Raw genomic sequence first — 24,269 nt, 5'->3', positions numbered from 1 at the left:
GCTCTGTCCATGCCGGGTTGATGTCACTTCCTCGCGCAGGCAGACGGGGGAATTGCAAGGATGGCTCTCTCGCTCTTTCAAGATTCGGGTGGAGCACGAGCCATTATCCGCCAATCAGCGGCAGCAGCCCTCGAGCAGCCCCCGGTTTTCAGAGGACGGGTTGGGGGGTTCAGTAGCTAGCAGTGGTCGCAGCTCAATGCTGGGCTGGTTCAGTGCGCGGTGCATCCACTGCCGTGAGGCGTTTGCATGGACCTGCTAGCAACCAGTGTGCCAGTGAACCACCACCACCCAAAGAAGGTCCTCGTCTCCCGGCCGGCCGCCTTCCTGCCCCGGCCGCTGTCGTCTCTCGCAATCGCCGAGCCCCTGGCCCAGTCCTGATGCTCCCAATACCAGGGCCGGTTGCGAAGAACAACCGGGCGGTTCGTTGACGTGACTGGCAATCCCTCCGACTCTTGCTGCAAGCCCGTCGTTCGCTGGTCCACCCTTGGCAGTCCTTGCCGCTCTCCGACGGCTCCTTTCATCCCAGTCCCGACCGAGTAACCGACGACGAGGAATCCCAAGACGGAAACACCGAAGCCTGTCCAACCCACCCTCGAAACCCGCCTCGACACGAGCCCATCCGACCCTCTCCTCGCCCTTACGCCGCCTGGTCTCACAGCCATGAATGGGGACCTCAGTCTCTCGCAGGCCCTGGGCGGTCTGAGGATCGCCAATCCAGACGATGCTGTAGCCCCGAGTCCCCCGCTCAGCGGCCCCGCCGTCGACAGCAACACCGACTACGAAAGGAGAGCCCAGGCACAGCAACACCCTAGCCCACAACCTGGACTGACGGGCTTGCTCCCCGAGCCGATGTTGAGCTCATCCCACGCCGCGGGCGCACCCGACAACTCGCTTCTATCTCCTGTCCAGTCTTCGCAGAGCGCTCAGATGCCACACCAGTACGACATGGCTTCGCCCGGGACGCGGTCCCGCCCTACGTCGGCCGTCTACTCCTCCGCACCAGCCCCCGAGTCGGAAGCCGTCTCGCCAGGCCGAGAGCGCAGGCCAGACCAGGCGAGGTCGCCGATGTACGGCGGCGGCGGCGGCGGCGTCCCGCAGCGGAGCTCCTCCAATGCCGGAGGGTACAGAGGAAACGTGCCAACACGCCAGGCGAGTTATCGCGAGGCATCGTACAATACCGGCGGGTCGTCCCATCAGCAAATGCCGCAACCCGCAGGGGGTGGAGCCAACCCGCCAACAAGAAGTTCATCTAGAGGAATGGGCGGTGGGTACGGCTCGGTGCCGATACCGGGCATACCGAACGCGGCCCCCTCGAGCCAGCCTGAAGTTCCGCTGCCGGCAAGCAGTGAAGAATGGCAGGAACGCGGGGCCGCGGTCGGTGTCAGGAGAGAGGTGGACGCAAATGGGAGGACGGTCATGCGGTCCGTAAAAAAGGGCGTCAGGGACTTCTCGTTTGGCAGGGTCCTCGGAGAGGGCTCGTACAGCACCGTGTACCAGGCCACGGACCGGCAGAATCTGAAGGAGTACGCGGTAAAGGTTCTCGAGAAGAAGCACATCATCAAGGAGAAGAAGATCAAGTATGTCAACATTGAGAAGAACACGCTCAACAGGTTGACGGAGCACCCGGGCATAGTCCGGCTGTACTACACGTTCCAGGACGAGACCTCGCTGTACTACGTCCTGGACCTGTGCGCCGGCGGCGAGCTGTTGGGCGTGCTGAAACGGACCGGTACCTTTGACCTTGAGTGCACTCGCTTCTATGGCGCACAGATCCTCGATGCCATGGATTACATGCACGCGAGGGGAGTCATCCACCGGGACCTCAAGCCCGAGAACGTGCTGCTAGACGACCGCATGCACGTCAAAATCACCGACTTTGGAACAGCCAAGCTCATGCCAGACCCCCGAACCGCGACCACGCAGCAGATGTTTGAGAGAGACGCGCCAGAGGACAGCAGGGCAGCGTCCTTTGTCGGCACGGCCGAGTACGTCAGCCCCGAGCTCCTGACCGACAAGAGCGCAAGCAAAGCAAGCGACGTGTGGGCGTTTGGCTGCATAGTATACCAGCTGCTGGCCGGCCGGCCACCATTCAAGGGCGGAAGCGAGTACCTCACGTTCCAGAAGATTGTCGGGCTGGAGTACGAGTTCCCCTCTGGCTTCCCGCCCGCGGCCCGCGATCTTGTCGAGCGGTGTCTTGTGCTGGACCCGGCACGCAGGTTGACTGTTGAGCACATCCGGAACCATGAGTTTTTTGATGGTCAGGCGATTAGCAAGGAGCTGTGGCGATCCCGGGCGCCCCGGCTGAAGCCCTACGTGCCACCAGCGCAGGAGCCCCATATCATACAACTAAACGGGGGGTCGTCGTCTGCGCAGCAGCAGGTGATGGCGCCTACCCGCAGCGGTGCACAGCTGCAACAGCAGCACAGCAACGGCGGGTCAAAGTCTCAACAACAGTCGCAGCAGCAGCGCCAGGAGCCGCGGCGGATAATAACGGAGTTGCCGCCGCCGACGCAGCTCGACCTAGACTGGTCACCGGTGCTCACACGAAACAACGAGCGGATTCTGAAGCTAGGAGACCTTATGGTGATCTCTTCGCCGATATCCAACAGCCCCCACGGCAAGGGGGAACATGGCGACGGGCACAAGAAGCTTTCCCGCTTCTTCGGCGGAAGCACGACCAAGAAGCGACAACGTCTCGTCATGGTCACGTCGAGCGGGCGAATCGTTCTGGCGCCCGCGGGCGGCGAAGAGAAGAAGACGAAGCAAGAAATCCCGCTGCTTGCGGCAGATTGCACATGGAGGACACAAATGGACGTCAAGGGGCAGCCCGTCTGGTGTGTTGATACGGTGAGTCGCCCTCATTTCTACTTAGCTCGAGCCCTGGTCTTGCAGCCCTTGCAGCCTCTCTGACACGATCAAACAGGGCGGCGTCCATTACGTATTCGAAGAACCCAAAGGCTCTCAAAATGCGGGCGACATGGGTAAGATATCGGTAGACGACTGGGTCGAGTCGTTGGAAACGGCCAAGGATTTTGCACTCTCCCAAAAGCTCCTGGGAACGCACGACAGGGACAACGGCGCTTTTGGTGGGGACATGTCCTCGTCAATGTCCAGCCCGGCGAGCACGCTCGGCGGTCGAGCAAACTACCCCGAGTACGGCGAGGGCTTTTCGGTGAGCGATAGATCTGGGCGTAACCAGATGATGAACAAGAGCCAGGGAAGCCTAGAGGACCCGATCCCGGAAAAGAAGCGGAACCGGTTCAGCAAGCGACAGTCGAAGAACGGGCTGGGTGCTGCCTTCTAACGGGTGCAGAGGCATGCCATCGAAAGACGCGAGGTTGCAAGATGAAAGTGTCGAAGTGATGGATGGAAGATGGCAGCATGATGTACGGGGCAGTATAAAACCAGGCCAGGGCCAAAGCAAGATTCTTTTGTCTTCTTCTCTTCTGCTTCATTCTTTTGTTGTTTGGGAGGCATTCGCGAGGGTCTCTTTTTAGTTGCTTTTCCTTTCTCACCCACCTTTTGGAGGCAAGCATCTCGCTCCCTAGAGCCTCCGCTCATTTCTTCTTTTTCTTTCCCATTCCGTGAGGGAAGTTGACTGCTTGAAAGACACGGCACGCTTCTATTCTATTTCTTCTCGATCCCTTCGATATCACTCCCTTGTAATCTGCATTTCATAGCGAGGCGTCAGTCCACTCTTCCTGCACCTTTTTCTTCAAAGGTTGAAATTTGGCGGCCATTTTTGCGTCCTGGACAAAAAGAGCAAAGACAAACAGCATCTGGCTGGACTTCCTTGGACTACCTTTTCGTTTACCCTGAGTGTCGCGGGACGCTCTCAGTATTATTCAAAGCGTTGATGTGTGCCACTATCTGTGCTGGTTTCTGTTGCCGTCGGCGCCTGCAACCCATCAAATCGAAGCCACAGTTGAGATTTCCAATGCCATGATTGGCTGCAATGGTTTGCATGACCCACACACAACGACCCACTCATTCTCACTGCGCAGGCAAGTCGCAGATTTGGACACGGAAAGCACGCGCGACCGTGAGGAAACGACGCGCGCCATCTCCGAAGCCGCAAGATTGTGAGCAAAACCATCGTCATTTGTCATTTGCGCTCGCCGGAAACCACAGAGCCACAAACCGCCCGCGACCCATCTGGATTGGATCCGCGCCCGCCCTTGTTTGCCATACGTGTGTCCCCTTCCCCTCTAGGTTCGCTCTCTTTTTTTCTTTTTTTTTTTTTTGTAGCACAACGCACATCGCGTCAAGGGAGCCTCATTGGCCCGGCATGCAGCCGCAGTTCCGCCAGCAGTATGCGCAGCAGCAGGTGCCGCAGAGGGCGCCGCATATTGGCGCTCCACGCCGCCCGGGCCATGGTCATGGTATGTTTTGTTTTTGATTTACTTGGTTTTTGCCCTGGTTGAAAAATGGCCTTTGAGCTTGTCCGTCCGCCCCTGGGGAATCCGTCGAATACCGTAGCTTTCCCGCCTTCCCTGTCTTCCTCAAGCAAGCAAGCAAGCAAGCAAGCAAGCAAGCAAGCAACACACGCAAGCCCAAGCCCCGATCCGCCATTGAGAGTTCGAGTGCTATTTGTTCTGCCCGCCACGGAATCCACTCGGCCGGGGTGCGGGAAGCCAAAAAACCTCCCAAAAATAAGGGGCCGGTGGAAATCGCAAACCGGCTGGCGCTCTGCTTCCGCTGCCAGGGGTGGGAAAATTGGATCGGGGATCCACGCGTGTGGTGCGCGAAGCGGCTTTGGCAAGAGAAGGCCTCGGCGCCGCCTGCTCCATGCCACTTTGACTGGCCTTTGACATGCACGCTCCACACGCCAGCGAGTAAGAGAAGGAAAGAAAGCGTGGCGGCCCACCTCCCTACTGCCGAACGGCCTACCGCTTTGCTTGCTTGCCGCCATCGAAGACCGACACACCCACAGACGGACGGACAGGGCCAGAAGGACAGCAGACGAGATCCCATAGCTGACCAAGACGGCGGCGACGTACGTCATGCCCCCGAAAACAGGCGGCCAGATGATGCCGGGACCCGGCGTGGTGCCTCACCCGGGGCAGCCCATGCCCATGGTGGCGGCGGGTGGCCCGCCGATGATGCAGCAGCAGCAGCCGCACGCCAGCGAGGGCGCGCGCCGCCTCAAGAGCCGCAGGCCCACGGACAAGACCATGCCCGACGGCGTCGAGGACGCCATCATCGGTGACGGCGTCGCCCGCTACCGCGATCTGCGCGACTACGAGAGGCGCCTCGACGCGACCATGACCCGCAAGCGGCTGGACATTGTCGACCCGGTGAACAAGGGCGCAAAGGTGAGGGAATCCGGCTCTAGGATGTTTTACCCTTGGTAGACGACCGATTGTGTGCTAATGCTTGGGTCTCACGTCTAGCGTTCCAAAACGATGCGCATCTGGATCAGCAATACCGTCGACGAGCAGCCGTGGCAGGCGCCCCTGAACACAGACAGTTTCGACTTTTCGACCAGCCACGACTCGAGCTACCGCGTCAAGATCGAAGGCCGCCTGCTGGACGACGACGAGGACGAGGGCGACGAGAAGGAACATGGCAATGAGGCGCAAAATGACAAGGACGACAAGGACGCCATGGAGACAGACGCGCCCTCGACGAGCAAAGCCAAGGCGGCAGCTAAGCCGCAGCAGCGCGCGCGCTTCTCGCACTTCTTCAAGGCCATAAACGTGACGGTGGACCGGCCGGGCGTGGCACCAGGGCCGGCGGGACCGGAGCAGCTGATGGAGTGGAAGAAGCCCGAGCAGCGCGGCGGCGGCACGGCGGTGGGCAACCCGGCGGCCGACTTTGACGAGCTCACCTTCAAGCGGGGCGGCGATGAGAACGTCAACGTCGTCTTCAGCCTGACACGGCACGAGGAGCCCGAGCGCTTCTCAATCAGCCCGGCCCTGGCGGACATTGTGGACATGTCCGAGGGCTCGCGCACAGAGATCACGACGCGGCTGTGGGACTACATCCGGCTCAACGGCCTGCAAGAGGAGGAAGAGAAGCGCCAATTTCGTTGCGATCACCTCCTACGCAAGGTTCGTTCCTTTGTGACTGTATATGATAGCCCTTGACTGGAGACTTTGTTTTGCTGACCTTTCGTTGTCCGCCCATCAGATACTGGGACGAGACGTGGGTGCCATCCCGCTCCTCCAGGACTACATCACGGCGCATCTGATGCCACTACCTCCCGTCAGGCTGCCGTACACGATCCGGGTGGACCAAGAATTCCACTCGGCAGCAGGCGGCCCGCAGCCCACCATTTACGACGTGCAGGTGTTGGTTGACGACCCCCTGCGCGCGGCGCTGCCCAAGCTCTCGCTCCCGTTCGGAAGCCACCCCAACGCCGAGTACGGGCAGATGCTGCGCGAGGTGGCGCGGCTCGACGAGCAGCTCTCGGTTCTGGTCGGGGCCGTCTACGACTCCAAGGCCAAGCACGCATTCTTCACGCAGATGCAGCGCGACCCAGCCAACTTTGTCAAGGGCTGGCTGTCGTCGCAGCAGCGGGACCTCGAGGTCGTGATGGGCGAGTCGGTCCGCGGCAAGGGCGCATCCGGCGACACCATCACAGGTGGCGACGAGTGGCGGCGCGGTGGCAGAGACAGTGTCTGGGCCACCGAGAGCGCGCGCGAGGGGGTCAGTGTGCTGCTGGCGAGGCAGCCGGCCATGGCGGGGATGCGGTGATGACGGTGGCCTGGTGGGTGAACATGTGTGATTTAGGCGTCTCGAATTTCTTTATTTCTCCTTTTTTTTCTCTCTCATCTTTTTGGGTTTAAGGGCCCATGTGTAAACTTGAGCAAACAGACCGAGGCGCCCTGGCGTTGGAACGAGAGTAATACGGAAAGCTTGGCCGGGCAACCTTTCCTGCAGTGTTTGGGGTGGTCGGTGTTAGGACATGAATAATTGGCTTATCGCCGGTGCGGGACGGTGACGTCTGAGTCCGCTATCTACTTTCCTTAGCTATAAAGTTCACGCGGGCGACAGCTTTCTTGCAGCCTGTCTTGCATCCAAGATCCAAGCCACTTTGAACAAACGAAAGAAGACGCCGTCATCAAACAAACGCAAACAAAAAAACATGACGGCCATACTCAAGCCCGGCAACACGGCCGTCATCACGGGCGGGGCGTCGGGCATCGGCCTGGAGCTGGCCCAGCGCTGCGCCGGGTCCGGCATGAAGGTGCTGGTCGTGGACTGGGACTCGAAGCTTTTAGAGTCGGTGGGCTCTGTTGCCAACAACATCTCGACCGTCAAGGCCGACGTCTCCAAGCCCGGGGACTGGGCCGCCGTCGCCGCGGCGGTCGAGTCGGAGCTCGGCGGCGCCGTCTCGCTCCTCGCCCTCAACGCCGGCATCGGGCGCAGGTCGGGCTGGGACGACGCGGCGCCGTTTAGGGAGACGATGGGCGTCAACTTCTTCGGCGTCGTCAACGGCGTCGCCGCCCTGCTGCCCATGGTGAGGCGCGCGGCGGGGCCGGCGGCCGTTGTTATCACGGGGTCCAAGCAGGGCATTACGAACCCGCCCGGGAATCCTGCCGTATGTTTATTTCCCCCCCTTTTTGCGACGGTGGTATCTAGGTACCTCTCTCCCCCTAACTCTGCTTTTTTTTTTTTTGCTCGCAAAACACACAGTACAACGCAAGCAAGGCTGCCGTCCGCAGCGTGGCCGAGCACCTCGCGTACGACCTGCGCGGCGACGCCGACCCGGCCGTGCACCTCCTGGTCCCCGGCTGGACCTTTACGGCGATGACGGGCGCCGACGGCAGCCGGGAGAAGCCGGCGGGCGCGTGGCTGGCGAGCCAGGTGGTGGACCACCTGGTGGTCAAGATGGACGAGGGCAAGTTTTATGTCCTGTGCCCGGACAACGACGTGTCCGAGGACACGGACATGCGGCGCGTGCTGTGGTCCGCCGGCGACCTGGCCGAGGGACGCCCGCCGCTGACGCGCTGGAGGGAGGAGTGGAAGGAGAGGGCGGCCGAGTTTATCGAGCGAAAGGATGCGTGAAGATTTCTTGAGGGGGGCTGGCCTCTTCTGTCCATGTCGTCACGTCTTGTCATCACTTGCAGTTTAGTCGCCACAGGCGTAGGCTCCCATTTAAGCAACAGACTTCCCATCGGCTAGGCCCTCCGACCCAAGGCAAAGCCTCCTTGTCAACCACAGCTCGCTCTCACCTGGTAGCCCGCCAGGCGTCGGGGGCAGCGACTAACGACGGTAAACACCAACGGCGACAAAAGCGACGGCGGTTAGCCCCTCCCAGATCTTCTTCAATATCCATATATCACACAGCATGTTGGGTGAAAGACGGAGCGGCCCGTGGCTGGGATGGAGGCTCCCCAGGCCCGCCCTTCGCCAGATCCTCTGGCGGCTGCTGCCGTCCCCCTTGGCTAGGGCCCTGGGCTACGTCGACGCGGACGCCGCCATCCCAAAGCCCCACGCGACCTCCTGGCTTAATGGCCTTAGGGGTATCTCGGCGCTCATTGTCGTCAACATGCACATCACAGAAGCAAGTTGGCTCTCTCCCCTGCCCGTCTCGTCCCAGCAGCAGTAACCGGCCAGGCTAGCTAACCATCCCCTGACAACCCACGACCAGTCCTCGTACAACCTATTCCACCAAGCCTACGGCCTCAGCGAGGACGGGAAGCTCCATCTGGTCCAGCTGCCCCTCGTCCGGCTCCTCTTGGCGGGCCACTTCATGGTGAGCATCTTCTTCGTCGTCAGCGGGTACGCGCTCAGCCTCGGGCCGCTGGAGCTGGCGCACTCGGGCCGGAGCGGGGAGGAGCTGGCGTCGCGGCTGGGCTCGAGCTCTTTCCGGCGCATCCCGCGCCTGTTCCTGCCCGTGATCCCCGTGCTGGCCGCCACGATGGTGCCGCGCCGCCTGGGCGCCTGGTACCCGTTCGCGGCGTCGCGCGCGCCCTCGCCCGCGGCCCCGTCGTGGGCCGGGCTGGTAGCCTCGGCCGGCGCCGAGTTCATCAGCATGGTGCACGGCCTCGACCCCTCCGCCCTCGTGTCCATGTCCCAGTCCTGGACCCTGGCGGCCGAGTGCGCCAGCTCCTTCGTCGTCTTCTCCGCCTGCCTCGCCCTGCGTCGTGCGTCCTGCCGCAACCGCGCGGCCTGCGTGGCGCTGCTGGCCGCGTGGCTGGGCTACGTCAAGGAGTGGCAGACGTGCATGTTCCTGTGCGGCATGGTCATTGCCGACACGGGCATCGCGCGCCGCCGCCGCAGGAGGGCCGAGGAGGGAGTCGCTGCTGCTGCTGCTTCTGCTGTCGACAACGGCGCGGCACCCCTGCTGCTGCCTGGCCACGATGAGGAAAAGGCCTTGCCGCCGTCGACTTCCGCAGACGGTGGCGGCAGCGGCGGCGGCGGCGGCGGGCCAAGACGCTTAGCCGCCGCCCCCGCCGCAACCACCACCAGGCTCGAGACGGCCGGCTGGTCCGCCGTGCTGCTCCTGGCCCTGCTCCTGGGCGGGTGGCCCCTGGCCCCCAACGCGTTCGACGCGGCGCCCTACAGCTGGCCGGTGCGGCTGCTGGGCCTGCCCGGCCCGCTCGTGGTGCGGTACATCCTCGCCGCGGGCTCGGTGCTGCTCGTGGCGGCGCTGGACCGCCTCCCCGCCGCGGCGCGCCGCCCGCTCGACTCGCGCCCGGCCCTCTACCTCGGCGAGATCTCGTACGGCCTGTACCTGTGCCACATGCTGGCCGCGCGCACCTCGCTCAGCATCGGCCTGCGCGTCGAGCTGGAGCGCCGCTGGGGCGGCGCCCACGGCACCTGGGGCCGGCTCGCGGCCTGGGCCGTGGTCATGTTTGGCGTTGCGCTGCCGGGGGCCCTGTGGCTGGGCGACCTGCACTGGAGGTTTGTGGACAAGAAGTGTGTGCGGTTCTCGCGCTGGTTGGCTGAGAGGGTTGGAGTTTGAGGGTTGGAGCGGGGTTTGAACGCAATCATTCCTCAATGTTGGCCTTCTTACTTTTGTTTTGGTGGGAACAGTCGATCCTGCGACGGGAGACTACAGAATCTACATGTCTATTGCCTTCCTCAGCATCCTTCAGCAACCGACTCCGGCCCTGTGGGGTGATTGCTTGATCTTGATAACTCCTAAAGATATCTTCCGTGTTAAATCACTGTTTGTCTGCCCGACACTCTCATTTGTCTACTTGCGTCGCACCCTCTGGGCCCAGTGCCTTCTCCAGGCTTCCCCGCAAACACCGGCTTCCAGGCCTAGGCTGCCGCTCAAACAATCCCAGGCTGCCTGGTAATTTCTTACCACTACTTCTATATAAAGGGGGCTCCTTGGGCCCCCCAAGACTGCCTGGGAGAGCATCTGTAAGCCTTTCCGACCATCAGGGCCTTCGGTTTGTTAACAAAACGAGCCAGCACACCAATGGCCAAGCGGAAGAAAATCTCGACAACAGGAACATCTACGATAGCTCACATGTCCTCGACCTCAACATCTCCAGAGATGGACCCAACAGACCATCTCATGAAAGCCTTGGGCAGGTATGTCGCCGCTCGCCGACCTCTTGCCTGATATTGAGGAGAGCTAAACGTGGGAGATCATGCCTAGGCTTTACGGTGGCCGCGACTGGTCGGACCTGACCATATCGTGCGGTGCCAAGGACTACCTCGTGCACAAGTCGATCGTTTGCCCACGCTCGGCTTTCTTCGCCAGAGCGTGCCGCGGTCCCTTCAAGGTATGGCATGGCCCCAGACACCACTTTTTTTTTCTCCTGCACTAGCTAATATAACCCCGACTTTCGCTACCGCTGTAGGAGGCGCAAGAGGGCAAGATCAGCCTCCCTGACGACGATCCTGTGGCCGTTCACTCGATGGTGTTCTACTTGTACCACCTCAAGTATGATGTCTCGCAATCCTGGAAGGAGACAAGCGGGAAGGAGGTTCCCAAGGATGGTTCAGAGCTTGTCACGCATGCCAAGGTCTACGCCCTTGCCGAGAAGTACGGCATACCCTGCCTGAAAGAGTTGGCTCGCAAGAACTTCAAGACGGCGGCCGACGAACATTGGAACGGCGACAAGTTCTTCGACGCGGCATACGAGGCGTACACGAACACACTGGAGACCGACCGAGGGCTGAGGGACGCAGTTGTCGACACCTTGTACAATCACAAGGACTTGCTGAAAAAGGGCAGGGCCAAAGAAATGGCCAGGACGGTGGCTATGGCGGCGTTCGATCTGCTCATGCGTGTGCACGAGGACGCGGGCCCCTGGTCCTACAACACACCGTACAGGAACGGCAGGTACTACTAGGTCAAGTAGCTGGCGCTAGAGTATGTGCCGAGGTGCGGCCTCTTGACACTTCATCTAGCGATCGGGCTCTGATGGACTTGGCAGGCATTTCACTCGCCGTCACCGACATGTATCATGTTGTTTGATGTACTTAGTTTTGCCAGCCTATCGAGCAAATACCAGCCGACAGGCCACTGCACACCCCCACCAATACTGAATCTCTTGACCGTTTCCTATCCACCTACCCGATCCTATCTACAGCCGTGATGTGAGGAGTGGCTGCCGCCAGTTCTTCTGCCGTCATCCGGTCGTTCTCATCCATCAACATCCGCGCGACCAAGGCGGCAAGCAGGTCGTCCTCCGAGCCCAACAGCCTTTCCCTGACGGCATCCACGACGCCGAGCCACCGCGCCATCCTTCCCTGGGCCGGGGTCGGCGGGAGGAGGGGCTCGCGCCGGCCCCGGTCCCGCGCGATGTCTCGGATGGGCCAGGACCTGACCTGCCTCTCGCTGTCCGGTAGGGGCACGTGGCCCAGGAGGTACGCGACGACGATGCCGAGGGCCCAGACGTCGGCCGGCGCCGCCCGGCGGCCGCCCGTCAGGTACTCCCGGGGTACGTACCACGGCGTCCCGCCCGTCGAGGGCAAGGATCCGTCCACCGTGGCCAGGCCAAAGTCGATGAGGACGGCGCCGCGCTGCTCGCTGAAGAGGATGTTGGATGGCTTGATGTCGTTGTGCAGCACGCCCTTGTGACGCAGGTGGAGGAGCGCCTGCGAGATGTCGGCGAGCACCCGCACCGCGTGGGCCCGGGTGCCCAGGAAGTGCTTGTTGCCTTTGGCATCGCACCAATGCCTGCTGCCAAGGTCGCGGGCGTCGATATTATCCATGATGAGGGCCTCGAGCCTGGCATCGCCGCCGAACAGTTCGACGATGAAGTCCTCCCGGGCGAGTATAGGTTAGCTAAAGCTATGGATTAAGAAGGACAGGGGCAATCGACTTACAGATTTCAGCCTGCGGTGGATGCTGTATTCGGCCTTCCATAGCTTCCCGCGGTCCACGGCGCTGTATCTATTGGCGTACATAAAAGCCTTGACAACCACCATCTTGTCGGGAAAATCCGAGTGCCTGGCCTGAAACACCTGGGCCGAGCGCGTTTTCCCCATTAAGCCCATCCGGAAAAGTGAGTACTCCTTTGCTTCGTTGTTCATAACGTGCAACATCTGGCCTTCGCCAAGCTCGGCCAGCGAGTCGAGCCTCTTGATGATCTCGTTGCTCGCCACGGGCTCCATCTCGGCCGCCTCCTGGGTGAGGTCCTCTGGCGGCGCATCTCGTTTGGCGCCCGCCGTGACCGATAGGGTTTTGAGCTTTACGAGAGCGAAGGAATGCCGGCGCGGGAATACGACTATCTGTAGAGACCGGAGGCCGTCCGTTGAGCTGAACCGCCATGCGCCAGGGCCGACAGGTCTGTAGTCGAATCTCTCGAGGATACGGGTCTCGCCCGGCTCTCGGCTCTCGTCTTCGGGAGTGATGGGCTCGATCTGGATCTCCGCCTCGTGCTTGGAGACTGCCTGGACGGAATCTTTCTGGGAATCGTAATAAAGCTCGAGCTGCAAAGGCGAGTTGATGGTGCAACAGATATCGTCCGGACGCTGCGTGACGGCCAGGCATTCGGCAAAACGCACGTGTTTCTGATCTCCTTCACCATTGTCATCTCTTTCGGCTTCCGTCTTTTTCTCCTCGTTTTTCCTATGCCCCTTTTCTCCTTGCCCATTTTCTCTTTCTCTCTTATCCCGGCTTTCCTCTCTACCGTCTTCTTTTTCCACTTTCACACCACTCTTATCATCCCTATCATCTTTGCCCTTATCCCAACTTTCTACTTCGCACTTCCCCTCCTTTCCAGGGTATTGAATTTTACCGCGGATTTCAATTTTCTCTGCCCCTGGGACCTGCAGCGCTCCCTGCTCCTCAACAACAAGGACGCGGCACAAAAGGTGCCCTGTATCGAGCTGCGTTATCGGGAACAATTCTACATCTGTGAGCACTTCGCCGGCTAATGGATTTTCACCCTTCTCCTTCCGATGTGCCGCAAGCAATCGTTCGACTGCATCACTCGAAACGGGGTTTGTGGCCTCAGTTGAGCCAGGAGCGGCGGTTTCTACTACGGCATCTTCCTTTTTGCGGAGGTCACCCACTGCCTGCAGGATAACACCGCTCGATACTGGGTCGGTGGCCTGGGTGGAGGAAGGATGGTGCGGTGATGCAGGGACTGCGGTGGTCGGGGGATCCATCCAAGATGGGAAAGGGAGACAGTTGTACGAGAGAGAGCAGGGGCTAATCAGGAGAAAACAAAGGATATGAATCAAAGCGAAAGGGTAAAGAAGGATGAGCGGCGGTAGAAAAGAGAATGAGTAGTTGGGGATTAAAACGAGGGAGGAAGGATAGAAGAGGGGAAGAAATACACGGGTATCAGGTAATGAGCCTTTCTATCTGCACCAAGACTGCTACATAGGTAGGCTGAGCATTTTATGGCCTTTTCATTTTGTCAGTGGTTTCGCATTGCACAGCGAGTTGAGGGGTTGAATCAAGCCCCTCCCAGGCGACGGATTGGCACGCTGTCACGGCACGTGCTTCAGCACCTCCACTTGGCGGCAACGTGATTGCCCAACACGCGACGACAGTCATCGTGCAAATTCAATCGCTGCCACAACCTCAGCATCGAAGCCGCCGTAATCGCACAGCAGCGCCGTGCCGTCGGTCAAAATGAACGTCCAACTACCGCCCGTCGACTATGCCACCATGCCCGAATGGCGGTGGCCATCCTCGAAATTCGGCATCGACATGACGACGCTATTCACCGACATCTACCGAGAGTACAACATGGAGCCCTCCCCCATCCAGCAGGCCGAAGCCTTCCACCACGACGTCTACGAGATTGCGAACCGCGCATCCACAAGGGAGGAGTTCTACCGCCTGCTCGGCGAGCGGAAAGAACAGCGCCTCAGGGAACTGAGAGACGCATTTGAGTCCGTCGCAGGCGAGCTTACTGGCCGCCCGTGTTTGACCAACGACGATGGTCTCTGGGCGTCCATCGCACGCTTCACCCACCACCGGACCCTCGACAACCTCGTCGCGCACTTCGCCTCCTACATCCCTGACGGCTACTTTGAAGAGCGCCAACGAACACTCGATCGGAACTCTGCTAAACTGGCAAAACTTATGGGCAAACCTTACCGCGGTATCGACGCCGACGGCAACCGCGTTAACGGCACCAACCCGTACGAGAAGCCCGACTTGCCACATCTCCCCCAATCTTCTCTACCTCCGATGCCGCCACAGAGCAGCTGGGGGCCCAAAAAGCACCAGCCTGGACAGAAGCTACACATGCCGTCGCCGCCACGGAGCAGCTCGGGGGTTGAAGATCAAACGTCTGAGCAGCAGCTGCCTGTCACGCCGCCGCCGCAATCACCACCGCCGCGTCCCGCAGCCCGGACGAGGGACTCCGGGACCCAGACGATGGAGGGCCGCGTGACCAAGAGGACGTCAGCACCACGCAGGACAGGCGGTGCTGCTGCCCCCAGGAGAAGGTCTCTTAGGGTAGCAGCACAGGCAGAAGGATCGCGCGGTGGCAGCGGGTCAAGATACAATCTGCGATCCAAACAAGGCGCGGGAACCACAGGGAGGACCCGCGAGCGGCGAGGTGTGGCAACCAGGGCCCGCCGATAGAGCACGCGGACGTGGGGTTGGGAAGCGAATGTTGTCGCGAGAGGGAAAAGGTCGGGATTTGTGATTTTGAATGCATTTGTCGGAGCATTGCGTGGCGCTACTGGATTGATTGGAGCTGGGGGCTCATTGGCGTTTTTGATTTGGGTTACTTGGATACCAGGTCGGTTTTCTTTATATCAAGTTGATACCAGAAGTTAAGGGAGATACCAGACTCTCATGCCTCGGAACTACGGTTACTCCAGAGAGCAAAGCAGACATATATCTCTGTTGTTCATTCTAGGAAATTCATTGCCCAGTAGCTTGTGCCTTGCGCTACGGAACAAGATGTACCAATCATTTCTTAGGCGGGCCGAGACGGGAAAGCTGAGGAAAGGAATAGAAGCTAGGAAGTCGTCACCTTGTGTTATGCACACTTGGAGAAAAGACACGATCAACCATCCTGGACCATTCTGTGAGGTCCCCGGTCGTCGGTCTGGGCAGTGGCTGGATATTGGCGAGAGGGATTGCCGCCGATGCCCCTGACGTTGGTGTGGAGCTTTGACCCGGACTCGAGAGGCTTGACGTCCCCCCGTCCGAGCTAGCTTGCACTCCGCCGCGGCCTGGGGGGCCTCCAGCGCGATCTGGTTGCCGTGGAGGACGCCTCCTAGAATAGTAATGTTCCTTGGCGGCGTCCCAGGCACGCCAGTAGTTCTTCTCTTGGTCTATAGCGGCCTGGTCCATGCCCGGCCAGTTGGCGGCGATGATGTCGTTTCTGCGTTTGCACTCGCGCATCACGACAGGCGGCGGGAAGGCGTCTGGCAAGGTATTTGCGAGGTCTAAGTCTCGTGGTGTCAGCGTCAAAGAGGGACAGACCAGATATCACAAGCGTCCGGGACGTACTCGTGAAATTCACACTGGCCAGCTGGGTGGCCGGAATGGCGCTGGACCGTTGGCCCCAAAGTCGCGGGACATTCTTGAGCCATTTCTTGACGACGCGGATGTTGCAAAACATCCCGAGACTGGTATCCGCGGGGCCGTCAAAGAAGCACGCCTCGTACTTTGGTGAAAAGACGTCAAAGTCAAGCACGAAGTCGGCGCTCAGGATGACATCCACAGGGAGGTCGTCGACAACGTAAAAGTCGCACCTGGCCCTAGGCAAGCCAGGGCTGTCAGGATTGTTGCTGGCCGGCTTGCTCCCGGGCCCAAAGCCCCATTCTAGGCCGCGAACAAGGCCGCGGGCGAGCTTGGTGGAGCCGTCGGCAAATTCGATCATGATGCGGCTCTCCTCCCGGTCATCTACCACGTAGCCCTGCCGCAGCGCCATGGCGGTCGACATGGCCATGATCTCCGCGCCCGTGTCGGGAAGGGCATGGACCTCCTCGCCATCGAGATAGCCACGGATCCTGTCGGTGCCGCCCCCGAGGAGCATGAGACGGAAAAGCTTCCGGGACAGGGCGCCCGCGGTGCGTGAGATGCGGCTCTTGTACTCCGTGAATGTCTTGGTCGCCTTGAGGAACGGGTTTCCGAGCGCCAGGTCGGCAGTGAGGGTTTTCAGGACATATAAAACGAGCGTGTGGACCTCGTGTTCGCCCCTGAACGTCCAATCCGCGCGCACCTCCCCCACAGGGTAGATCGCCTTGCCGGAGCCCAGCACGATGCGCGTCTTGTTTGTCGGCAAGACCTCGAGGTTGTTCTTTTGGGCAATGGCCAGATCGATACAGCAGTTGTCGGCGCCACTGTCCGGAAGAGCATCGATGGGAATGCCGTTGAGATTGCCCGGGACAAAGACACGCGAGCTTCGGTCAGTCACTTCGGGGTGGCCCTCGCTCCACATGCGGCGTTTCTCCATTCTGTATTGAGGGATGATTTAAGAAATCCGCAGATGCCATATTAGTCCTTAGCCGCGCTATCCTAGCGCTCTACGTCTGTGTGCCTAGAAACTCGGAGGATGGCTCTATGTTCTCAATACGTACGATGTTTCCGGAGGAAAATGACGCCTCGCATTCGCCCTGAGATGCTCAGTGTATCTATCAGTCAAATCCAGAAGGGGACTTGGGGGTTTAAGAGCCATTGTATCGTGATTGCGCTCGTGTTTGTATCTTGCGATGCTGAGGTATATAGGGTAGCCGGTTGGTGTGATTTCTGATCCCACGAAGGCCTGGGCTCTGTTGACGAAATACGGTTGCAATAGATTTGGAGGAAGGATGGAGGTTGAAATCATGCAGATTTGAAGTGGGAGTAGAAAACATCGGGGTAGGTACCTAGCAGGCTGGGCGCAGAAACATGGTCAGGTGGCAGCTGAACTCATGGTGTGTTTTTCCACTTCTCAGCCACAAACAAGACAGCCCACTTCTGATAGGGAGAAGGAAGCAGCACGAACATGCATTACCGTGTAATTGGCTGTCTTGCAACAGTCTGACCGGGCGTCCCAGCGGCGGCAGTTATAGCGTCGCTACAGCTGCACTTTCGTACCGGCCGCCATCTAATGACCGCAATCGTGAGCACTCCTGCCTCCGTTGATATTTGACCCGGCATGGCTCCAGAAGTCGGCTTCGCATATGCCGCCAGGTGGATCGCCGCCGACGGCGACGGCGAGGCGCTCGTATTCCGAAAGTTCGACCGGCTCGCCGCCCGGAACCTGCTCTGCCTCCAGGCCCGCATGCTGTCCTTGGAGAGGCGTATTAGCGCGCTGGACGGCGCAGTACTGTCGGACCAAGGGCTAGCATTGACCGAGATCATGTGTGACTGGGACCTGCTCAAGCAACACAGCGAAAGCCCCGACGGCCACGAAGTGGCCAAGAAGCATATGCTGGTGCTTGAAGAACTCCGAACGGCAATCAAGGAATACCGTGAGACTCCCCTCATAATTCCCAGCAGTGAATGTTCTTCTGATTAAAAAAGGCCCCCGGCTGGGGATCCAGATGAAGCACTGGATCTGCAGCACAAAATCTCCGCGCTGAGCGCTCCGAACAAGAGGGTCGTCGGGGCCTACAGGGCCTTCCTCGAAAACACCCCCTGCCTCGGTGGCCCGTCGGGCCGGTTCCTAGACGCCCCGGACCTTGTGGCCATCAAGAGCCCGGCCGACCATGATCCCCTGTCTGAGCTGTTGAGGCGGATCTGGCCTGTCTCGACTGCAGGGGTGTGTGCCCCTCCTCTCCCTGGCATATGATCCTCCATCGACGTGCGCTGCGAGGACTTGGTTTTGACATGATGCCTTTGCGGCGGCAAACAGCACTCCGAGACGGACGTCGAGGCAGGCATCGGTCGTTTCCAGGAGAGGTCCATCGTGCGAGCTGCCAACATTGTCAGCATTGTCCTGGCCATGGCGTTGCTTGCCGGCTCCATCGTGGGCCTCTCCTTTTATAAGGATCCCTATGGCAGGATCGGCATCGTTGTCGGATGCACGATTGTGTTTGCCCTGAGTCTCGGTATCATTACAAATGCGAGGCGTCCAGAAATATTTGCAGCCACAGCAGCGTAAGAACAAGTGACTTTTCACTCAAATCAAGCAGATGGCAGGGCGTACTGACGAGCTTGCACATGATCTAGATACGCCGCCGTGCTGGTGGTATTCATCAGCACTCAGTGAAGGAAAGGATAAGTTTTGAAGCATTTCTAAAAAAAAAAAACCACCGCCCTGGTGTATTTGACATTCCAAACCGTCCGTGGTAAATCTCTGCTATAATGAGACGAGATGGATAACGAGAAGCTATATTGATACATGTCCATCTCGATCTGCTTTTTCTGTTTTTACAACTTGGCCTTGGCGGTGGGCTGCGAGTTGATCTCGGCGTACATGCGATCGATCTCGCCGCGGAAAGCCCTGGCCGTCTGAGGACGCTTGAGCTTGAGACTATTGGGGGTCATGGTTAGCGTTTCACTTTCTGAACCGACGCGGAAGAGCAATCAGAAAACTTACGTTGGCGTGAGAAGCTCGTTGACAATGGTGAAGGGATCAACAGCCAGGTGTGCGGCCCTGACCCTCTCGTAGCTGTTGAACCTGTGGCTCTTGCCAATGTCTTCAATGTGCTTCATGAAGGCCTTGTAGATCTTCGGCTCGGCGCAGGCGGCCCGGATGGCGTCCAGGTCCTCCTTGACGATCTTGCGCGAGCCGCCCAGCACCTTGGTGGCCCAGGGCGCAAAGTGCTCCGGGTCGACGCCGAAGACGGCCACGAGGGTCGACTCGATGCCGTCACCGTGCACGAAGGCGGTCGCGACCAGGTTCGAGCTGCCCATGTAGACGTTCTCAATGCGCTCGGGCGACACGTACTCGCCCTGCGCCAGCTTGAGCACGTTCTTCTTGCGGTCGATGATCTTGAAGCGGCCCAGCTTGTCGACCTCGACGATGTCGCCCGTGTGGAACCAGCCGTCGGGCTCGATGGTCTTGGACGTCTCGGCCTCGTTCTTGTAGTACTCCTTGAAGATGATGGGGCCTCTGACCAGGAGCTCGCCGCGCGGGTTCGGCTTGTCCGTGACGTTGTACTCCAGGTCGGGGGCCGACTCGATGCACATCTCGCACGACGGGCACGGGGCACCAATGTTGCCCACGGTGAAGTCGCCCACAGACTGCACCGTGCCGACGGCGTACGTCTCCGTCATGCCAAAGCCCTGGCTGAAGATGTTGCCAAAGGCGGCGCGCAGAAACACCTGCACGTCCGGGTCCAGCTGCGCGCTGCCGCTGATCATGAACCTGGCGCGGTCGAGTCCCACGGCGGCAAGCACCTTGGGCGTCCAGATGCGATCGTAGAGCAAGTGTTTGTTGGTGGCTTGGCCGGGAGGAAGCTTCATGTTGGCCTTTTTGGTAGCAATGATGTGCCGAGAAAGCGCGCCCTTGACGCCGTCGGCCTCGATGGTGGCAGCCTGGATCGAGGTGCTGAAGCGGTTGTACAGACGCGGGACAGACATGAAGCCTTGCGGGCGCAGGATTTTCAAGTCCTCGACCAGGCCCAGGATGTCACCATGGAAGTACCCGATGCAGCCGCCCTCGGCGATGATGGTCTGGTCCGTCATGCGACCATAGATGTGGGCCAGCGGCAGGTACGACAGGTGCGTATCGTTGGGGTGCACAAGACCGTTGCTGCGCGAGGCCGTGATGCCCGCGACGGCGTTGGCATGGGTGAGAATCACGCCCTTGGGGTCGCCAGTGGTGCCCGAGGTGTAGTTGATGGTCACGATGTCGTCCCTGTGCGGGGGCCGCATCGGGCGGCCAGACTGCAGGCCGATGGCCTCGACCTGGTCCATGGAGAAGATCTGGAGACCGGCGTTGGCGGCCATCTGCGAGAGCAGGGCCATCTTGGACGTGCCAGCCGGCTCGCCGGCGTCCAGAGGGTCGAGCGAGATGATGAACCTAAGCGAGGGGGTGCGCGGCGCCAGCTGTATTAAGGTAGGGATGTGAGGGAGGGAGGAGATGACGCAGACCAGCTCGCCATGGTTGATGATGTACTCGGAGGTTTCGGGACCAAGCGTCTCGTAGAGCGAAATGGGGTAAAGGGACTGCGACACGAGGGCGAGCTCGGTGATCTGCCACTCGGGGCGGTTCTGGGCCCAGAGGCCGACGCCGTACTTGGGGGCCGTGACGCCGAGCCTCTTGTGCAGCTCGACGATGCCAGCGCCGAGGTTCTTCCTCCGCTCGGCAACCTCGGCATAAGTCATCCAGACATACTTGGGCTCGAACGTCTGCGACTGCGGGTTCCAGGGGCGCCAGCCCAGGAGCTTCTTGCTGGCGCGCCTCTTGAGGGTATCCTCAAAGAGGTCGTGGAAAGTCTGGATGTGTTCGTCGTACGTGCTGAGCAAGGGGCCGTCGCGGAATCTCCAATGGCGGTAGACGGGCGAGCGGTTAGGGCGCTCGCTTCCAGGAACGGGCAGCGCATAGGGAGCGCCAGGCGGTGGCGGCTCGGCGATCTGCTTGATGTACGTGGCCGTATCGACGTTCTTTAGAGGAGACATGATTTCGCTCAAGGGGGCTGCCCGGCAATCGCCTTGTATCGTGTTGGTTGTCTGGGGGGGATGCGCTGGCGCAACTTTAAGGGAGAGTCGCGACTGGTCGCGTTTTCTAGCAGTCTAGGAATTTCCTAGTCGACGGCTAGAGATGAGAAAGGAACGAGAAGGGAAGCAGCATAAAAGCGAATGCGCAAAGGTTCAATGGTAAGCAGCGATTTACGAGGCCAGCCACACAAAGGGTCGCCTGAGTCCGATTTACAGTGCTTGTTGTTTGGCTGGCCAGCTTTCGCCATGGTCCAGCGGGGGAGGCAGGGATGGTGAGCGCGATGGGCCCCACAGTGCTGGACCTCGGCTCAACGTTTGGCTTTGCAGGTTAGCGTGCAGCTATTGAAGGAAGGAATGTCAGTATTCAAAAGGCGGCTGTTCTCAAGAGTACATCTTCTTTGCTGGTTTCCTGTTCACCAATCTCTCCCACACCTCGGAGCTGGCCGTAGCATCGCCTCGTGCTCGCCAATGCAAAGGCCAGACACAACATGCTGCCGACATGGATGTCAATCAATCTGCTGTGCTGCAGAAGCATTCGCCCAACGGCTCTGCGCCCGTAGCACCTTCCATTCTCTGCAGCCGGATTCTCTCCAGATGACCTCGGCCCCAGCCTTGGCGACTTCCCCAAGCTGGGGGAGCCAATCAGCACCGATTTATTGTTGTGGTCCGCCTGAAGCCGTTGGCATGTGACCGCGCCTGCTGTCAATGTTCCCTCGGCTTGACTCGAGATTACGCGCCACAGCCGGGGTCGCCAAGGGAATGAAGCCTCATCTGGATGTGGCTGAAAAGGCCCGGGGCCTGAGGCGTCAAAACAAGGATAGCATCAGGCTCTATCTGTATTCGAGTCCGTAGACAGCAAAGACAACAAGCCCTTGGTATGCGTCATGCTTAAGGCCGAGTCTCGGAGGCTATCGGCGTAGAGCGCCCGCTCTTCCATGGAGCATAAATCATTGCTAGAAAACTGTCAGTTGGAGAAAGGGAACTGATGAATGGAATGGAAATGGATGGAATAGAAATGGACGACGAACTGACATAAAGAGAGTTTCTAGTCTCTTCCCAGCGTGGATAAGCGGTGCAAGACAGTACGCTGCACTACGCCAATTCCGTTGTTATTCGGTTGCAGAACAAAGCTTCCGAGGACACACCACCAGCAGATTGTGATGAGGCCTGGTTGAGAGAAGAAACTTATCGGACGGACGGACAGCCGGACACGCCAAACGCCACCTCTGCAGCCCGCACTTGCTCACAAAACAATGGCGCCTATCTGGGCTGTCATTGAAAAGCGGCGGAATGCTTGGCGACAGCTTTGACATGGCAAGGGGTTCCTCCATTCACATGGGAAACGCGAGATTCCTCCCGGAAAAGACACCTTTTCTCGAGGCGGCATGGAGATCTGGCGGAATCCCGTATCATATTGCTGCCAAGCGCTCTAATCGGTTCCATCTCTTGGCCACGGGCGGGTCCACCGTGGCGTGGTGACGGGACTCGGGCGTTGTCATGCTCTGTTCGCCTGGGATTTCAACTCGGCCAGCAGCTCCGGCGTGGGTGGCCCACGATTGATGCTGGACCACCTACTCCGAATCACGCATCCCTAGCGGCAGGGAGACAGGTTGAGACCGGTGGCACACAAGCAACGCCGCACAAGCAACAGCACGGTTGATACAAGCGCCAACACGTGTCGGGCCACCTCCGGCCAGGAGCCGGATGGCTGCTGGGCGACTGACATGCTAGCGGTGGCTCTCGAGGTCGGACGCCGAACAGGAGCTTGTTCGGTCTGGACTGGGGGAGCATGGGATGGCTTGGGTCGCTGGCGTGAAAAACATGGGCATTTCCACGACAAATGGGCAAAAAGCCAACGGGGAAATGCTGGTTTCCCATGGCGTCTCTAGTGTCTGTTCGAGCCCCCACCGGGGATCCCTCCGCCAAACCGATCCTTTCCTAATACGGCCGTGGGAGGGTTCCGTCGCAGCCCACTCTTTTGTAGCAGCAGCAGAGACCACAAACACAAGGACCGCTGACCGCTGGCTGCCGGTCTGCGGGCCTCGAAACGGTGGGCATTGCGTAAGGGACCAGGGATCCCCCATGCCAAGGACCTGACATATTGGAGACTGCCAAGACCTCGATCGGTGTTTCTTGCCCTTGCTGCCCGCCATGGGTGGTGCGTTTTGGGCACCCGAGCGGAAACCCCGTCACGAATGTTGCCTCTGGAAATGACCGTCGTGGGCGAGGAAGATGAATGTGGCACTCGCGATATTGTGCCAGGTGACCAGAGCCCCATCTCGTCCGCAAGTAGGGACAGTCTAGCCGGCCCTCGAGCCCCCTTCCCGCCATCACGCAGATGCACCTCGCCCCTATATCGCCCCATCATCCCGCGGGAGGCGAGATGGAAGGTCGGGAACGAGGGCCGCCAAGGGCTAGACTGCCCTCCGCAGGGTCGAGACGGCTACTCCTGACTTGGTCGCAAAAAGTCTCTTGCTGCCTCGGCGACCCGGCTGGCACCTGCGTCTCTCCGTCTGTCTCTCTGTCTGCATGTCCTGACGAGCCGGGCGCTTTGTGCACGGAGCCACCCGAATCATACCCAAGAGGTGCGCGAGCCAGCAGCTCATCGGGCGGCGGTGGTTGCGGGGAAGGGCATATTCGACAGCTGCTGACGGAGAGTAAGTGCAGCCGAGGGAAGGGTATCGAGGCCTTCCAGCGCCACTTTCCTTTTCTTTCTTTCCTGGCGGGGCTTGCAGACAAATTCACAACTGATCAGCAGAATGCGCAACGTCAACCGCCGCCCGTCGCAATACCGAATATTCCATGCCAATGGGCCGCTACTGTCAGCTAACTTTTTGCGGTTCATCGGTCGAAGGTGGTGGGTGGATGCTCCCAAAAGCTTGGGTCTGGATGTCGCTAAGAAAAAAAAACCAAGCTTTTTCACTAAGCCGATGGGATCTGTAGCGGGCGGTCTCGGCGGTGGGCTCCTGCCTGGCACCCGCTGAAATGGCCCTGGAGCAGGCCCCTCACACCCTGTGGAGGGCCTGCAAGGGCCCGCGAGCCCGCGCTCGCTCATCTGCAGCGCGCTGGTGGGGTCAGCCCGCTTCCGGCGGGCGGGTGGGGACTGGTGCGAGCCTGCGAAACCGGGCTGGGCTGGAAACGCAACGTCAAAACGGCTCCTCCAGCAATGGAAATCCACCAGCGTTTGGCTCCAGCGTTCAATTATCGAATTCCATCTTTTCTATTCTAGCCCCAACGCCTCCTTTGATTGCCCGTCCGTGCAGAGCCCTCCCTTGCTCTCCAGCGCGTAGCATTCGACGCATACCACGCTGTGCGCTCTTCTGATTTGCCCCTCGACCTC

At 59.9% G+C, this 24,269-nt stretch overlaps 11 protein-coding genes across 12 annotated transcripts; 8 read left to right on the top strand and 3 right to left on the bottom strand.

Annotated features, from left to right (window-relative positions):
• Positions 1–214: 214 nt before the first annotated feature.
• Positions 215–3,966, top strand: GGTG_04236 (AGC/PDK1 protein kinase). The gene is made up of 2 exons (XM_009222029.1): positions 215–2,847; positions 2,924–3,966. Exons 1-2 carry the CDS (start codon positions 661–663, stop codon positions 3,302–3,304), a joined length of 2,568 nt encoding a protein of 855 aa, XP_009220293.1. The 5' UTR covers positions 215–660; the 3' UTR covers positions 3,305–3,966.
• Positions 3,967–4,079: 113 nt separating this feature from the next.
• On the top strand, positions 4,080–7,007 carry GGTG_04235 (the record flags this gene model as incomplete). Of its 2 annotated transcripts, XM_009222027.1 has the most annotated exons (4): positions 4,080–4,382; positions 5,020–5,315; positions 5,394–6,053; positions 6,133–6,699. In XM_009222027.1, the coding sequence occupies exons 1-4, from the start codon at positions 4,289–4,291 to the stop codon at positions 6,697–6,699; spliced, it is 1,617 nt and encodes a 538-aa protein (XP_009220291.1). In that variant the 5' UTR covers positions 4,080–4,288. The 2 variants fall into 2 exon arrangements, with proteins under 2 accessions (XP_009220291.1, XP_009220292.1); XM_009222028.1 differs by having other exon boundaries at positions 4,080–5,315; positions 6,133–7,007.
• An 83-nt stretch (positions 7,008–7,090) lies between these two features.
• GGTG_04234 (hypothetical protein) lies at positions 7,091–8,013 on the top strand (the record flags this gene model as incomplete). Its single annotated transcript, XM_009222026.1, has 2 exons — positions 7,091–7,546; positions 7,642–8,013. The coding sequence occupies 2 exons, from the start codon at positions 7,091–7,093 to the stop codon at positions 8,011–8,013; spliced, it is 828 nt and encodes a 275-aa protein (XP_009220290.1).
• A 283-nt stretch (positions 8,014–8,296) lies between these two features.
• Positions 8,297–9,916, top strand: GGTG_04233 (hypothetical protein; the record flags this gene model as incomplete). The annotated part of the gene is made up of 2 exons (XM_009222025.1): positions 8,297–8,516; positions 8,625–9,916. The coding sequence occupies 2 exons, from the start codon at positions 8,297–8,299 to the stop codon at positions 9,914–9,916; spliced, it is 1,512 nt and encodes a 503-aa protein (XP_009220289.1).
• A 640-nt stretch (positions 9,917–10,556) lies between these two features.
• GGTG_04232 (hypothetical protein) lies at positions 10,557–11,264 on the top strand (the record flags this gene model as incomplete). Its single annotated transcript, XM_009222024.1, has 2 exons — positions 10,557–10,691; positions 10,770–11,264. 2 exons carry the CDS (start codon positions 10,557–10,559, stop codon positions 11,262–11,264), a joined length of 630 nt encoding a protein of 209 aa, XP_009220288.1.
• Positions 11,265–11,363: 99 nt separating this feature from the next.
• Positions 11,364–13,798, bottom strand: GGTG_04231 (CAMK protein kinase). The gene is made up of 2 exons (XM_009222023.1): positions 12,244–13,798; positions 11,364–12,180 (listed from the first exon to the last, which is right to left on the bottom strand). Exons 1-2 carry the CDS (start codon positions 13,528–13,530, stop codon positions 11,485–11,487), a joined length of 1,983 nt encoding a protein of 660 aa, XP_009220287.1. The 5' UTR covers positions 13,531–13,798; the 3' UTR covers positions 11,364–11,484.
• Positions 13,799–13,931: 133 nt separating this feature from the next.
• GGTG_04230 (hypothetical protein) lies at positions 13,932–15,359 on the top strand. Its single transcript, XM_009222022.1, has one exon. It carries the CDS (start codon positions 14,003–14,005, stop codon positions 14,963–14,965), a length of 963 nt encoding a protein of 320 aa, XP_009220286.1. The 5' UTR covers positions 13,932–14,002; the 3' UTR covers positions 14,966–15,359.
• GGTG_04229 (hypothetical protein) lies at positions 15,187–17,179 on the bottom strand. Its single transcript, XM_009222021.1, has 3 exons — positions 16,918–17,179; positions 15,845–16,794; positions 15,187–15,780 (listed from the first exon to the last, which is right to left on the bottom strand). Exons 1-3 carry the CDS (start codon positions 17,163–17,165, stop codon positions 15,359–15,361), a joined length of 1,620 nt encoding a protein of 539 aa, XP_009220285.1. The 5' UTR covers positions 17,166–17,179; the 3' UTR covers positions 15,187–15,358.
• Positions 17,180–17,293: 114 nt separating this feature from the next.
• GGTG_04228 (hypothetical protein) lies at positions 17,294–18,780 on the top strand. The gene is made up of 4 exons (XM_009222020.1): positions 17,294–17,793; positions 17,866–18,083; positions 18,177–18,421; positions 18,494–18,780. Exons 1-4 carry the CDS (start codon positions 17,478–17,480, stop codon positions 18,531–18,533), a joined length of 819 nt encoding a protein of 272 aa, XP_009220284.1. The 5' UTR covers positions 17,294–17,477; the 3' UTR covers positions 18,534–18,780.
• On the bottom strand, positions 18,454–21,201 carry GGTG_04227 (AMP-binding enzyme). Its single transcript, XM_009222019.1, has 2 exons — positions 18,864–21,201; positions 18,454–18,797 (listed from the first exon to the last, which is right to left on the bottom strand). The coding sequence occupies exons 1-2, from the start codon at positions 20,888–20,890 to the stop codon at positions 18,695–18,697; spliced, it is 2,130 nt and encodes a 709-aa protein (XP_009220283.1). The 5' UTR covers positions 20,891–21,201; the 3' UTR covers positions 18,454–18,694.
• A 1,923-nt stretch (positions 21,202–23,124) lies between these two features.
• Positions 23,125–23,382, top strand: GGTG_04226 (hypothetical protein; the record flags this gene model as incomplete). Its single annotated transcript, XM_009222018.1, has 1 exon — positions 23,125–23,382. One exon carries the CDS (start codon positions 23,125–23,127, stop codon positions 23,380–23,382), a length of 258 nt encoding a protein of 85 aa, XP_009220282.1.
• Between the last annotated feature and the right edge of the window lie 887 nt (positions 23,383–24,269).

The sequence above is a fragment of the Gaeumannomyces tritici genome (assembly GCF_000145635.1).
Source record: "Gaeumannomyces tritici R3-111a-1 unplaced genomic scaffold supercont2.2, whole genome shotgun sequence".
Lineage (NCBI taxonomy): Eukaryota > Fungi > Ascomycota > Sordariomycetes > Magnaporthales > Magnaporthaceae > Gaeumannomyces > Gaeumannomyces tritici.
Note: the sequence above shows the minus strand (reverse complement) of the source record. Positions and strands in the feature narration are given on the sequence as shown.